The 15,331-nt window shown below is 34.1% G+C and overlaps 1 protein-coding gene across 1 annotated transcript in view; it reads left to right on the top strand.

Annotated features, from left to right (window-relative positions):
• The window catches only part of LOC113496159 (acyl-CoA:lysophosphatidylglycerol acyltransferase 1-like), a 231,552-nt gene extending 218,779 nt beyond the window's left edge, over nucleotides 1-12,773 (top strand). The window contains exons 3-6 of the mRNA XM_026875297.1: nucleotides 11,139-11,275; nucleotides 11,581-11,720; nucleotides 12,115-12,308; nucleotides 12,537-12,773. Coding sequence (XP_026731098.1) covers nucleotides 11,139-11,275; nucleotides 11,581-11,720; nucleotides 12,115-12,308; nucleotides 12,537-12,773 — 708 coding nt within the window. The remainder of the gene's footprint in view (nucleotides 1-11,138; nucleotides 11,276-11,580; nucleotides 11,721-12,114; nucleotides 12,309-12,536) is intronic.
• The last annotated feature ends 2,558 nt before the right edge of the window (nucleotides 12,774-15,331 follow it).

Genomic DNA, 15,331 nt, shown 5'->3' on the forward strand with positions numbered 1-15,331 from the left:
ATGCTGTTAATTCCGACCCCAGTGTAGAGTTACAGAGGGTAGGCAGAAATATGTTGCATATTCTGTGATGTTATTTGACGTATTGTGGGGATGAGTGAGTGGGTGAACTGGAGATATGACTAAGTGGTAGGTAAAGTTACCCTTTTGAGGTATAAGCATTGGTTTTTTATGTGGTTTCTAACAGGAACAGGTTTGGACAGGTATTTTTCTATAGGGTTCTTTACTTGTCATATTCAGCGATCGTTAGATTTGAATTGGGAAATGCCAATTTCGTTTTCGTACTTTATGGTACCAAAGTATTACTACTATTAAAACATTATTAAAAAAAACTGTATTATTTATCTCAGTTATCGAATTAAAACTATACACACTTACTTTTTTATATTTGTGCCTATGTTGTTACTGACTATATCCGAGCAATTAATACGTTTATACTTACCTCTTACTTTTTCCACATCTGTTACTCTAGAAAGTACGAAAAAGCATGAATATTCATATTTCCCTTTTAATTAAAAAGTTATGCCACAAAAGTAACTCCGCCAATATAACTCCTAAAACATTTCAACCAGAAAATCGTAAAAACGAACTCTCCAATTTCGGACCACAAATATGTAGATACGGAGCGGCTGTAACAGAAAACTAGATAGGCAGCCGCTATCAATTCCGTCTACAAAAAAATGGCCGAAAAAACTAATGAAAATCCTTTCATCTGGCCGCCACTGCAATGGTCGCGGCAGGAAATGAAGACCGCAAACTTTGCCCCAATTTGTTGTACGGATGGGAATAGTGACGTAAAATACTCGACTTGAAATACGGGAATATATTTTAGAATTTTTTCCCCTTTTTTTAATCCCGTTTTTATGTTCGGAATTTTGGTTGGGTTTTATGTGTTATGCTAGCTATTCTGTGCGCAAGCTTTCAAATTTTTTACCTGGTCATATTTGAGTTTTATTTTCTGTTAGAAAGCCGACCCCAACATAGTTAGTAAAAAGGCTAGGATGATGACTGACAATCCATTTACAATATAAAATGTTTGTGGCAATGTGTTACAATAATGTATTTTGACAACAAAGACACCTAATAATAATACCTAATGAAACCCAAAATATGAAATAACGTTACTGTGTCACTTTTAGACTGTTTCATTGTATCGTGCTCATCAATTGAGGAAATAGGCTGTAACAGTCACATTGTTATGAACTAGGCCAATCTGTTTGATATGCCTGTACTATTATTTAGCAATTTCGAACGACGCTTGCAAATATCAGATTATATTACAATAGATCTCCCGAAAAGAGAAAGTTAATACGACGACATTTTACTTCACTGAAAATATACCACAGTCAACTTATTTTTTAAGCCCTATAGTTTTCTTGTAAACCTTATTGTTGAAGTTTGTAAAACCAAAAAAAAACCACTGAATTAATTCATGTCACAAATATCCCGGGTAGACACATCACTAGTAAAGGCTCACTGCCGGCAGTCCAAAGTTCTACCCTTGGAGGAAATTAACCGAAGGCCGGAATATTTTCGTGGCCTGTCTTTATTTCTTTGCCATGTGTAGGCCGTGTGTTATTTTGACTTAGAGACAATGATATCTTGATTATGTAAGGGCGGGCTAAGTGGATTATAAGGGTTGATGTATGTATTGACCTTATTACTCGACTGCTGTAGAATTGTGTCTGTTTCTTTACGAGTATAAGTAAAGGCAAAAGTTTTGTAACTACTGTGGACGATAATTTGGGTTATATGGATTATAATTTCAATTCGCAATCTAATGCTTCCTTTACTATTGTATCCATAAGCTAATTTATTTATAACATTTTAATAAGATATGGTATTTGTTTTTACTTCCTGCGTCATTTGTGAAAAGCAGAAGTTGTCACATCGTCACATGTCTTCAAACATTGACAATCATGTAAGAACGCCTCGGAAGTTCTTCGCTACTCGTAAACTTAATAAACAAAACTATTTTATATTGATATAGTTTTAAAATGTAAATATTAGTTTAACTATAAACAAATAAATGATAAATAATCCCGCACACTCCTAAAAACCTTCACCTAATTAATCTCACCCCCTCGACCCTAACCCGTACCAACCACGCGTGACGATAAGACGCAAATTCACTTACATTTTTCAACAACCATATTAATGAAAGCAATATGTCTTCGTACGATCAACACAGTCCAACGAAGCGTATATTTTTTTACCGAATGTCCTACATGAGTGTAACGCGATGAAATATATCAAGCTGCATTATTTATTGGAAATTCGTGAGCGTTTATACGCTTAAAAGTCATGTAAAAGGGGTTTTGAATTAATCTAATGTTGGGTTCAAAATGTTTTGGTGATTCCGTATGAATATTAAGAGTATTTTGTGATACATATTTTTGGTGAGAGTTTAGACTAGGGTAGAGAAATAAACGTTTATATTTTAGTAGGTACCACATATTTAAGGCTGAATGCATGTAATTTATAAAACTTAATAAAAAGTAACAAATATTTTCCTGTTGCTTTCAGCCAAACCACTCTATCTCAATTTCTACACCTCGTCTATGTAATACTTAACTTACAGTTTACCACGGCAAAATTTAAAACCTAATCTCCTAAATTTGGTTCAACATAGTGTTCTGCAACAACCTTTCAACCAAGCCTTAAATGCTTACTGGCTTAAAACTATGTTAAAACAAGCGACGGTGCAAGCTACGTTAGTGGGTTTAGATCCGCGCTGGGAGAATACAGCTGCCTTTGTTTTTGATTAGAGCTAGTGGCTTGATACGAGCTTGACTAACTATCGGCAAGCTTAGGTTTACATCCACTTTATAAAGAACTTTATGCTTTACAAGATACGGGTTTGTTTCCATTGCATCAATGAAAAGAGAACCTTTTAAGTTTGTTCCCAGCTAAAACAAAATCCATGATTCTTTTTTGATGTAGCGTTCCTACATCAGGTGAATGAAGTTCATGAACATTTTACGTTATTTTGTACCTACTTACTTAATTAGCAACTTTATTAAGTAAAAAAATATAAAGCATTTCTAAATTTATTTTAATTTATTATTTTTTTAGGTTTACCAACAGCTTCTGTGTACAGTAATGCTTATGTATATTAATAACTATGTCTAGGACTTACACAGTCACTAGTTAGTGGTTAACCAGCATTCACAAAATAACTTAAAATAAGTGTTAAGTGCTAGAAGTAATATTAATATCTTCATAAATAATTCAAAAAATATTTTAGATAAATAATACCTTAGAATAAAAAGTTTTTTTTATTACACTTTCTCGCATCGCATAGCCTCTATAACGTGAAATACGCCTGTAACAATGGGCGCAGCACCGGCGCGTGCGCACGCACGTGCTCTCCAGCGATGCGTAGTTCCTGTAACAGTTGCCATATAGGAAATATTCATGTGGGCTTCTTGATGGCTCGTGTCATATGTGGTTATATGGGTGCAGGTAGGGAAGTCTAACGTTATGGTCATTGGGACTTTTTTATGTAGTTGTTGGATATCATATCGATTTATTTTTTCGAAATTATGTGCTGGGTTTCTCGCAAGGAGACCAGTGCAAAAAATATGCAAGTTTTTATTCGTTCCAATGTGTACTGTTGTGTTGGGTACCATCCTTTTCATTGGGAAAGAGATTGAGAAAAAATACGAGTGGAAGTAATGTACTAATTCATTACAACTTTTTTGTACATTGTCAATTTTGGTCTACACGTGTAACCCTCATTCACATACTCATCACAGCAAATAATCTCTTTGAAAAAAAACTGTGTTCATTTGTAATCCCTATTAGTTGGTAACAATAATTAGTATCTATGAATAAATTTAATATAATTATTCAGGCACGCGCCTTATTCAGATGTCGGCGCTTCCGCGGCGTGCGCGCTGCTGCCACTACAAAAATACTTACAGAAGGTACAACGCAATGGCGTTTTATTTAGCGAAATTATTATTTTCTAAAGTATTGTCTTTTCAGTGACCATTTATCAGAATTAAAAGCATTAATGGTTTTTAATTTCAAAAAATCTATTATTATGTTACTAGGCAAAGCTTCGTAAAGGTTAAAATAAAGATTTTGATGGTGATGGTAAAATATTCCATAACATAATGAATCTCACTTTTCAGTCATGATATATAACTCTATGGATAACAATAGATAAAGAATATAATATTCTAATCTCTTAATTTGTTTTTTTGTTCGCTAATCCGTATCCGTAATTCCGTTCGTTGTTCAGAGTTGATTTTCTGTTTTAAAGTTAACATTACGGTGGCGCGTGCGCATCGGCCATGACCGCCACTTCATTTGCACATCAATGCGTGTAGGTTAACACCCTTTTGATTACGTGTACTAATAACATCATTGTTTGCTTTTCTTTGTTAGGATACAATGTTAGAAAAAAAGAAAAATGTTTGATTCATTTATCTGAAGCAACTTTTAAATACTTATGCCGATTTCTCTACATGTCTACAATTTTTAATTTGTTTGAAATCCGATTGAAGTATCATGCACAAATAATCCCAGATTCAGAAAAGACATCTGTGGATAACACTAAGGCTTGTGTTACGCGGGGATCGTGCACACTGGGCTTGAAATGATGGCTACAAAATTTATTATTTAACCTCCTTTCTTGACGTTGCTTATTGTAACTAGTACTGATCTTAAAAACATGTGCATATTCATATCCATTTCAAATAAAATACTGAATCAAAATATTTAACCCTTTCAACTAAAACCATTGCAGTTGCTACCTACAATACTCTAAGTAAACCGAAATCCTGTATAATAAACACAAATAAAACTCACATAATTTCAACAATAATCTAGAATATTAACCTCAATATCGCGTGCCTAAAACAGGGTCGAGTATTCTTGCAGAAAAAATATGGACGCAATTAAAGCAAAAATAGAAAGAGAGAAAAGTTGGCCGCAGGTAATTAGGCTTGCTTTTCTATGAGAACGGCACACGTAGCAAGTTTAGTGGTACACTTGTGGCCGAGTATAGTGTAGCAGAAAATAATGAATTCATTTTCTGCGTTAAAGAGTTTATGGTGCTTGTTGAAGTATCAATTATGTGCGTTATACGGTGCTTGTTGTTTTGTTAAGTTATTATCTAATATATAAAAATTCCGTGTCACGATGTTAGTTACCGTACTCCTCCGAAACCGCTCGAGCGATTTTTATGAAATTTTGTATACATATTGGGTAGGTCTGAGAATAGAACAACATCTATTTTTCATACCCCTAAGTGATAAGGGTTGCTCACACTAAAAAATATATTTTATTTTTTGGACGGAATTGTTTGTTTTTTTTTTTATAATGTAGCATTAAAAATAAATGCAACAGGAAAAAAAAACGGCAAAACAACGTTTGCTGAGTTAGCTAGTTTTTTTATAAATTTTATGTGAATTTTATTTATTGGTTTCTTAATGATGATGGAAAGTAAGCTGTTGTTATCCAAAACAATATTTAAAAGAAAAAAAATTATACGACCTAAAAGTTAGAAATATTTGCTGACTACCCTGTGAAGAAATGTCGAAACTTTGAAAATCCAGACAGCGTAACTTAACTAGTCAAAACTAGGTTATCATAGTAATTGACACATGTATATTTGAATATTGCTATATTTATAATACCTGTCACTATACGATGAAAAACAGGTATATTTATTACTTAAAAGAAAAAATATTAATAAGAAAGAAATATTCTAATATTTTTTGCCGCTCAGCACGCTCGTCAGTGTAAGCGTCACAGTGAGATTTTTCTCTTATCTCCCAGTAGCGGTAACGATGCGAAAGTTTTCAACTAGATACCCTCGTTACTACTCCGTGGACGTTTGTAACGAGACTTTTTTCTTTTAACGAATTTCCCTGGACGCAGTTTTGTGTATACTTTCTTTTGGCCCGACTTGTAATAGTTTGAACGATTAACAAGCTCAACTTGTGACGGTTTACTCAAAGAGGATTATCTATAAACGTGTCCAAGTAATTTTGGCCGTGTGTGTAATATGATTTCTGCTTAATCGTATTATTATGTTGGCTTATGATTTCGTGGGTGTTTGGAGTTTATATATGATTTATTTCTAAAAATACTTTACTGTGGTGGTTATAAATAGTTTTTATTATAAAAAATAGTTTTGTCACTCGTCAGCTCATGAATTAGGACTCCAATTGGGTCTAAAACTAATCGGGCAATCCCTATAAATACGCGTGAGTTAACCGTTATTATATTATTAATACGTTTCTTCTTTTTATTCTATAAATCAAATGAAAAATAAATCAATTAGTTCAATGTAAAATTTTAACATAAAACCTGTTTAGTTTAACCTTGCGCAACTTGTTATTAAACTGATATGAAAATAAAGTCCTACTTCTTTTTTAAATCCTCTCAAAAAAAAACTCAATTCATTCAAAATGTTATTTCATCAAAATAAACTTATAAACATGTTTTCAACCCTCAAACACGACGTCGTATTAGCATATCATCACGTCATGTTCAATTTAAACTTACACAAAAGGTGCTCAGCTTCACCGGACGCGCCAACTTATCCGATATTAATTGTACTACCGTTAAACATAGGTGTGATGAGTTTGTTTTAAACAGGAGCGATTTTACCAGATCCTATCTTTTTCTCTTCTGTTTTTAGAAAAGGACTCCCGTAAAAAGGTCTTTAATCCTTGTGTTGCACAAATATTCAAGTAACAAAAACTAAGTTTGGAGTCAAACACGTTTTCTTGACCGTTTTTTGTTTCTCGATTGCTGCGTTTTTTAAACCTGGATCCTGTGTTGATGAAACACGACTGTCACGATTTGGCTGCGAAACCGGGAAATAGGCTCTTAGATGCTTGACCTATCTGATAGTTTTTTGGTTCACCTAGCCTTATAAATATTACATAATATGTAATACAAAAGTTTCATGAACTTTAAAACTTTCATTGGATATCAAATTATTTTACGTAAGTAGTATCAAAAACTTATACTTCATAAGCTGTATTTTTTTATGTTATTCTCTTGCCCATTACAGTCCGCTGCCATTCAAAACACTCTTCCAACACACATGTAGACAGACAGTTATTTTAACCAAACCGAAATTTATCAGCTTAATCCCCAAGAGGTATACTAATTATAATGTTATCGCTTCTTATTACACTGAACAGTACATGTCAGATGAGTATGCAATAACACACCTCTACGCGCCCTAGCGAAGTCAAGCATGGGACACACATAATCATCATACTTAGTATACATACATATCTCACTCACACATGGAGTATCTCGTAGCGCTCACTAATTAGCGAACCCTAAGTCAGAGACACGTGGTGCTGAATTAAACGTACTTATCAAAGTAACTATGTTATGTGAACTTGTATATTTTGTTTTATTTTATACACTAGCTGTTGCCCCCGACTTTGTCCGCGTGGTTAGAAGATATAAGTTAGGAATATTTGAACGGAAGCCCTCGAAGATGAATATTTTTCCCCGTTTTTGCCACATTTTCCATTGTATCTTCGCTCGTATTACTTGCAGCGTGATGGTTTATAGCCTAAAGCCTTCCTCGATGAATGTTCTATTCAACACAAAAGGATTTTTTCAATTTGGACCAGTAGTTCCTGAGATTAGCGCGTTCAAACATACAAACTCTTCAGCTTTATATATTAGTATAGAGTATAAATTATTCTTTCTTTAACCATTACTATTAAGATAAATTATATAGATTTCTACAGAAATAGTATTGCCAGTAATGTAGGTAATGATCCGTTATAATAGTTTAATCACCGTATTTGATAAATTGATCGGCAACTGTAGTTTACTCAGAGCATGAATCTTCTATTTGGAAATTATAAGTCCTTACTTTGTCAAGTTTCTCAAGAGTGTAAACCAACAGCCACGTCTCTCGTAATGCACTGTTATGGATGTTTAGTCTTCTTATTAGAATCAACAAAATTGACTAAGGACCACCATAAGCTAATTACTAAAAGACGTTGCTTGCTTAATTTTAAAACGCGTTAGAGAAGTAAGTGTTTCTTGTTTTGTCGGTAGCAAACTATTTGTTATCAAGGATCAAGGCGGTCTCGGTTATATCTTGCAAACTTGAATTTTTTTCTCAATTTATTTTGTTTAACCTATAAGTAAGTCTTGTTAAAAGGATAAACCACCGTATACTCTGAAATAACTGTTCTCCTTCTCAATGAATTGTAAAATGTATCTCAACACAAACTGTAAACAGGACACGATAAAAACTAAGTGGAATGGGAATAATAGTAAAAACGTTAAGTATTGGATAGCGTTGCTTACTGTGACGCACGTTCCGTCTGTTGCTCACGACGGGTGCGTTGTCCACTGGTGTCGATGTAGCTTGTTTTATCATATCGAGTGTTTTGGAAAGTACGACATAAAGAAAAAATATTTTCACAACCTTATTTGCATTCAATTTGTTTTCGCTATCGAAAGCAATAATAATGAAAATTATTATGATGCCCGTATTTTCATAGGATTAAAAATCTTGATAGATATATACAGCTTTAACGCATAAATATTTCTTTTGTTATTCCAACAGACTTAATCTGTAGCTGGCTTTTGGTAAAACATTTGACTATTATTTTGCTGAATAAAATAAGGCTTTATCAAATATTAAACTTACACTTCGTGTCGACAGCAGTGGACAACCGCAACCCAATCGGACGGTCGTTAGCGTTTTCAAAAGTCCTGCCGATGGTCCGATTGGATCTTGTGGATAGTTCCCGGTTGTACAGTTCATTGCACCCGTGGGAAGCGAGCTATTTGCGTTCTTACTGGACTTCTACTTTGCTATAGTTGGACTAAGTCCGTAGATATCGTTGGCCAGGGAATCGGGCTAACACGTTCCTTGAAATATGAAAGTTCGCCGGACTTAGGTTGGACTTAAATCAGGACTTAACTTTGATGCAAATGAAGTGAGAATTGAAATGGTCGATTTTTTTACAAATTTCTCTTTTTCTTTTCGATTGTATATTTTCTGCAACGAATATTTATTTATTCGCGACTTTATAAATACTGACTTTACTTACTTTCAATTATGTCTTTCCAGAAATTTTTGACACGTAACCAAATAATAATTCAATTTTCAATAATTTGAAAATGTAACACAACTCTCTTTGATTATTAAATAAACCTTGCCATTGTTAATCCTTAATACACAATTATGTAACGACTTCGTTCGCCTTGTACAAATTCCCACGGGAACCAACTATCCGGTGTTTCTCTGTTCGAAGACTAACTCTTAGCAAATTTCCACGTTTAGTTACTTGTTTGGTTGATGTTAGGTTAAAGGTTAATTTAAGTATTTTTTAATTTTTTTGCAGAAACGTCTGCTAATCGTTGAAAAGGTGGTGTGATCCACGAATGTTTGTCTTGAGTCTGGGTGTTTTTGTTGCTAGAATATTTGTGAAGCTTCTGCGACACAAGGGTTAAAAATTTTCGTGAGAGAGTCGCTAAAAAAAATTGCATTTTAGCACCTAGTTTCGTCTATGACCACTCCACATTTGTCTTCTAAAGGAGTTTTAACTTATTATTTTATTTCTATATAAGTACCTACGTAGGTACTTATTTAATAAAGTGAAGTAACTTGTTCCTCACAAGGATAGAGGATTGTAAACATTATCCAAGAATCCTTAGAAGGTATTAATAGGTTAAATTGACGTAATCCTACCCGTTAACGTTGTTTATTGATCGCTAGCTCAAACCGTGTTAGGTCAACACCGCTGTGATAATACGAATCACGTGATTACGTAACGCTTAGATGGATACGAAATTATTATCTGTACTTAATACGTTTACTAAGCTGTGAACTCTGTAGCTATAGGCAGGATTAAGATATTCTAAGTAAGTAGGTACGGTAATTTGAATTGTAATTATGGCTTATAAAAATTAACTTTTTTGTACCTATGAAAACATAATTTATTCATATTAGTATGTTTCGAATTTGTATTTATTTCATAGATTGATGCTTGTTAAAATGTATTACGAAAACATTAAAACACCGCCGTCCAATAAATCCTAACTAGGAGGTACATTAATCAACAAAAGCCTTAACAAAAAACAATATATTTCTATCGAGCAGAAATCGTGGGTCGGCCATGTTCGGCGCAAACACAACAGAGGTTTAATTAAAACATCGCGTTAGCCGACCCTTGCGTCCAATCAGGGGTGGTCGAAAAGTTGCCCACTCATCGACGGGCCAATATCGACAATATCCATTAGACGTACCCCTAAGTGTAGGGCTGTCACTCCATATGTTATGATGTGTTTATGTTTTAAAACTGAGCTGTTTTCAAAAGTTTTGTATAAAATTTATATCATTTTAGGTTATTTTTGTTGAACTCTGTAAGACAAGTGATAGTGTTTTTTACCGAGACGTTTTATGGTTATTTTTGTCACCATTTAATACTTCAACTTTCATAAATTTTTGAACGTCTGACAACGTACGCTATTATAAACAACCTTAGAAATGCAAGACTTATGCTCGATATGTTTCATAATGTGACAGATAATTGAATTACAAAACATGATACATAATAAACACACACTAAATAGTTTCGAATTGTCATAGTTAAATAACATGATATTAATAAAATATTATAATAAAATAAGTTTCAAGTGTCAACCCTATTCCCACCAGCAATAATGACGTATGAAATGCACGTTAATAGTAAACGCATTGTGCGGGCGACTGTACAAGGCTTGAGTCGAGATCTATAGTAGTTTTACATTGTAATAGGAATTTATATTAAAGTATGCGGGAAATCATTTATCTCTGATTTTATACGGTATAGACCATGATGAGAGTAATATTTCGGCGTGAGCTGTGAGGGTATCAATGAAAATGACACGTAATCTCGCTTGTAATGTAAGGGAGAGTTGAAGGTTGCGTTTTAGGGGGTGATATAAGTTATAGTGATAACACTAAAACGAATGAATATTATCAGGCCCTACAGGGCCATAGTACACTATGGCTTAGCAGAATTTCGTTCGGCCTTATTTTCGTTTATATATCGAAAAGGTCTAATGACTTTTTAAATGTTGTATGTTCATCAGTGCCTTCACTTCCTCATGTTTCTGCTGTTTCTTATGAATATTTTTCTTGTACACAGGGCAAGGCGAAACGCGACCAGTCCCTAGAAGACTTGAGACAGCACATCCACAAGTACTACATCCCGCTCGCGAGGCAGTTCATGGTCCTGTTCCCCGAAGGTGGTTTCTTGCACAAGAGGAGAGAAGTCAGTCAAAGGTAAGACCATTTGCAGCTGACTAGATCCTAAAGGATACGAAAACAAAAAAAAATGCTTCAACAGTATATAAGAACTATTTTTCTTCTTTTTCTTTAGGAAAGATGGATGCTTGATTTTGGTACTATCGTTTCTTTATTTTGCAATGGAAAACATACGTAGTATAATCATGAAAGGAACTAAAACTTGCTTATATTAAAAAAAAAACCTGTAATGATGTGTTTTCAATCCCAAACATACTTTACTATATTTTACGATAACGCAAAAAATGGGCAAGACTTATATCATACCCTTTCTTTATCACCAGGTTCGCAGAGAAAAATAACCTGCCCAAATTAGAATATGTATCACTACCTCGTGCTGGTGCTATGAAGGTGATCATGGAGGAGGTCGGCCCCCACAGGGATCAGGATGCTGGACCTTCGAAAGAGGACTCTACCAAAAAAGGTTAGTCAACACTCTGTCAGTACTAAAGTTACATTAAACTGAAGACATACAATTAATGTATATCTGGTAATTGGTAGAGAAATTAGGAAGGAGAATTTTTACAATTAAAGGTCTAAATTAAAAAAAAACGCTCAATCTTATTAAACTGACAAGTTAGTCAGGTCACAGTGAAAACATTGACAGTCCGGTACAGTATTCTATTCTTTTGGCAATGTTGGTTAACATTGACAACTTTTGATTAGCTCATAGATGCTTTATCAGATGGCATAATCTACGACAAACCTATACTTGGACCACTTCTAAGTGTCAAGAAAAATAGCTCGCATTAAATTCTTACATAGTATCTATGTATGTATGTACTCATTCTATTCACTCATAACCTTTTAATTTCCAGACGACAACTTCAACCAAAGCAACGCCAATTCCAAATTGATCGTCGAGACTAAAGTTGGTGACAGCATCGAATGGATTCTGGATGTGACCATCGCCTACCCTGACAGGATTCCTCTGCACCTCCAGGACGTGGTCTGCGGGATCCGGCCGTCGTGTACCACCCATCTGCATTATAGGCTATATCCTAGTAGTGAGGTATGTGGTCAAAGGCTTTGTCTTTTACTAGATCTCATTTGGAGTATTTAATTTAAGGTATTTTTTTTTCTCGAAATTTATATCCATATCACCAAATTCATTGTAGAAATCAGTTATAGGATGTAACTTTACTGTATGATCACTGAAATTGGTCACAGACAAATTGAATGTAACGATTTCTGGTTCCTGAATATTCATAAATATCAATAATGGGATTTTTTGTGACAGGTCCCATCAGACACGGAAGGCATGACCCAATGGCTCTACGACAGGTTCATCGAAAAGGACAAATTGTTAGAAGAGTTCTACCGCACAGGCAAATTCCCCACCAAAGGCAGCGGTCCCCACCTAGCTAGAGTAGTGAGACAGGACAACCTCAGATACCTGATCCTCCACCTTTTCTTCATCACGTCTACTTACCTACAGTACACTGTCTGGCGAGCCATCTTCAGCTACATGTGGTAACGGAATACCAGGCGATCAGACGTGTCCACCAACACCAACATATGTGTTTACATTTTAGTTCATAGAGCTGCGTTTTGTTTATTCTGTAAAAACGTTTACAGATTCTTTCTCATCTAGGTTTTACTGGCGTGCAACTTAACTGAAGATTTAAGTTGTATAATCATAGGTTTCAATAGAAGAGTGTAAAATAAGTTAGTTTTTCGATAATTCTTTGCCCGGGTTCACACGGTTGTACGCATGAAGTCCGACTTTTACAGAGTGAATGGAATTCTGAACACACAATTATGTAATAATATGAAATAGGCTAATTTTATCTACCGATATCAGGTCTGAAGCCATTACCTATGTTACGTTGGAATACCTTAATATTAGTAGTTCATTTTTCACGTCTGGTCTAATGATGTTCAGTGAACGATACCTTTGGATGTTGACTGCCGATTTCTTTCAGTTTTTGATAAAATAATATCAGCAGATATACTAAGTGTCCTATAACCTATGATCATTTAAGCCATCTTTGTTTCAGCGACATGGCTGTACAATGTCAATGATAGTACCAGTTTTTGTGATAGATATATGTATTAGTGCAGTGTCTTTTACATGGGCGCTTATGCAGACTCAAAAGTGAAGTTACCAGAATTCATGTAAATAGGTTTTGGAAGAAATTTTCTAAGGAAACTAGTTCATTGTACTTATCGCTAACAACCAAGTTAAAGTAAATGAAAACAATATAGTAAAACAATTGTATCATCGCGACAAGTTTTTAATTATTGGGTTATTGCTGTTTTTAAAACGAGATGTCACTATACTTCTTATGCTATAGTAAACAATCTTGGTGTGTCTTTTTGTCTAAAAAATAGTAAAAAAATGATATGCGACTACACAAATGAAAAACAACCATAAATATTACCAAATATTCTACTGAAATAAATCAGTTAATGTATTTTTTATATAAAAGGAATCACCAAGATTTAGACTCTCTATTGTAATATTTAACAAAACAACTCGCGCCGTCTCACTTCCTCAAGCAACCACCCTGCTTTAGGAACTGATGGTGTTCCGTGTCTACAAAGGTTTAATTTCTATCAATTTTCGGTCTTCATCATCAGCAGTCAATATCCAAAATCTAACTTGCCCTTATTGTAAGAAGGCGCAAGGGGAAGTACATTTTTTATTTTAATTTACTTGTACTTTAGAATATATTAAGTTTTTTTTAGTTTTAACACGTGCGTTTGAGGTTACCTCGAGTTTGACCTGCCGCGTCAGGCCTCGATTGTCTCGTGCCCAGGGCACATCTAATTAAGACCAATAAGCACTTTCTTAAAGTGATAAACGTACGCTCAGTACTTTAAATCTATTGGAAAACGAAAAACGAATTCGCAATTGATTTAAACGTAGCAACGATCGTACGTGACACGTATATGTGTTAATCAAAGCGTGCTGTGACATACAAGTCAATATGTAAGTAAAAATCTAGCATAGTATTGTGCTTCGCAATGAACCAAAATTCAATCCCTTGTGACAATAAAAAAAGAAAAATAGACGAGTTTTTATCCCTCACTTTTATCACGTTTCACGTTCAACTTAATCAGATCCTCTCGCTTCAAAGTTTGAATTTAAAAAATCTAATTTTATACGAAGAATTCTCAAGTCAATTCGTGTTGAGAATTCTAAATAATTTTTGAAATAGCGAACGATGTTCCCGTTTGGTGTTTGGAGAAAGTAAAAAAACCGAATTGGAAAAACCTAAAATTATTACCGATAACTTTCTGTCTAATGTACGACTATGGAAATCAGGGAGGTTTTTCTCTTCGGATAATTACGTGAAATTTTGGTTTAAAAAAATTTATATTTTATTTTTCAAACGCCGAACGACGAGCTACGATAAGAGAACTTGTCAATGTCTAAATTAGTAATAAGTCGATGTAGTTTGAATAACAATAGCATAATTGTAAGAATCACGTTTTTGTTCTAACTGAAATGTGGCCATCGTTCCTTTTAGTTAATAGCTATTGTACAGGTTTATTCAAAATGTAATCTGTAAGTGGGAGTATGCGTTTTGTGGTAAAATTATATGAATTATTGAATATGCCAAAACATATTTGCCGTAAGTGCCTAGGTATGTATTGGTGTAGTTTATCATTGTAAAAAATATTAAACAAATGTACATAATCTTATGTCACACAACATTGTACTGCTAGAAATAGATCGGTCTTTGTTTTTTAAATTCACAATGATTGTGTTATGCAGAATGAGCAAATTACTGAATGGTTTTGTGTCAAACTTTTTTGGATTTATTCACAAATTTTGCATGTTATATTTTTGTCGAATATAATATATTTTTCGAATGGTTGAAATTAAGATCGACAGGAATAAACCATATCTAACCAAGTTCCTTTTATCAAGTCCAAAATTGTGCCTTTTCAATGAGCCAAATTTCATTTAAAAATCCAAGATTATATATAAGTTCAATCAATGGCAATAGCGGTGAAATTCCTTTATTTTTTTCATAATTTTTAAAGTATTTTTAAACCAATTAAGTAAGTATTGTGACCATATCA

Source organism: Trichoplusia ni, chromosome 7 (genome assembly GCF_003590095.1).
Source record: "Trichoplusia ni isolate ovarian cell line Hi5 chromosome 7, tn1, whole genome shotgun sequence".
In the NCBI taxonomy this organism is placed as follows: domain Eukaryota; kingdom Metazoa; phylum Arthropoda; class Insecta; order Lepidoptera; family Noctuidae; genus Trichoplusia; species Trichoplusia ni.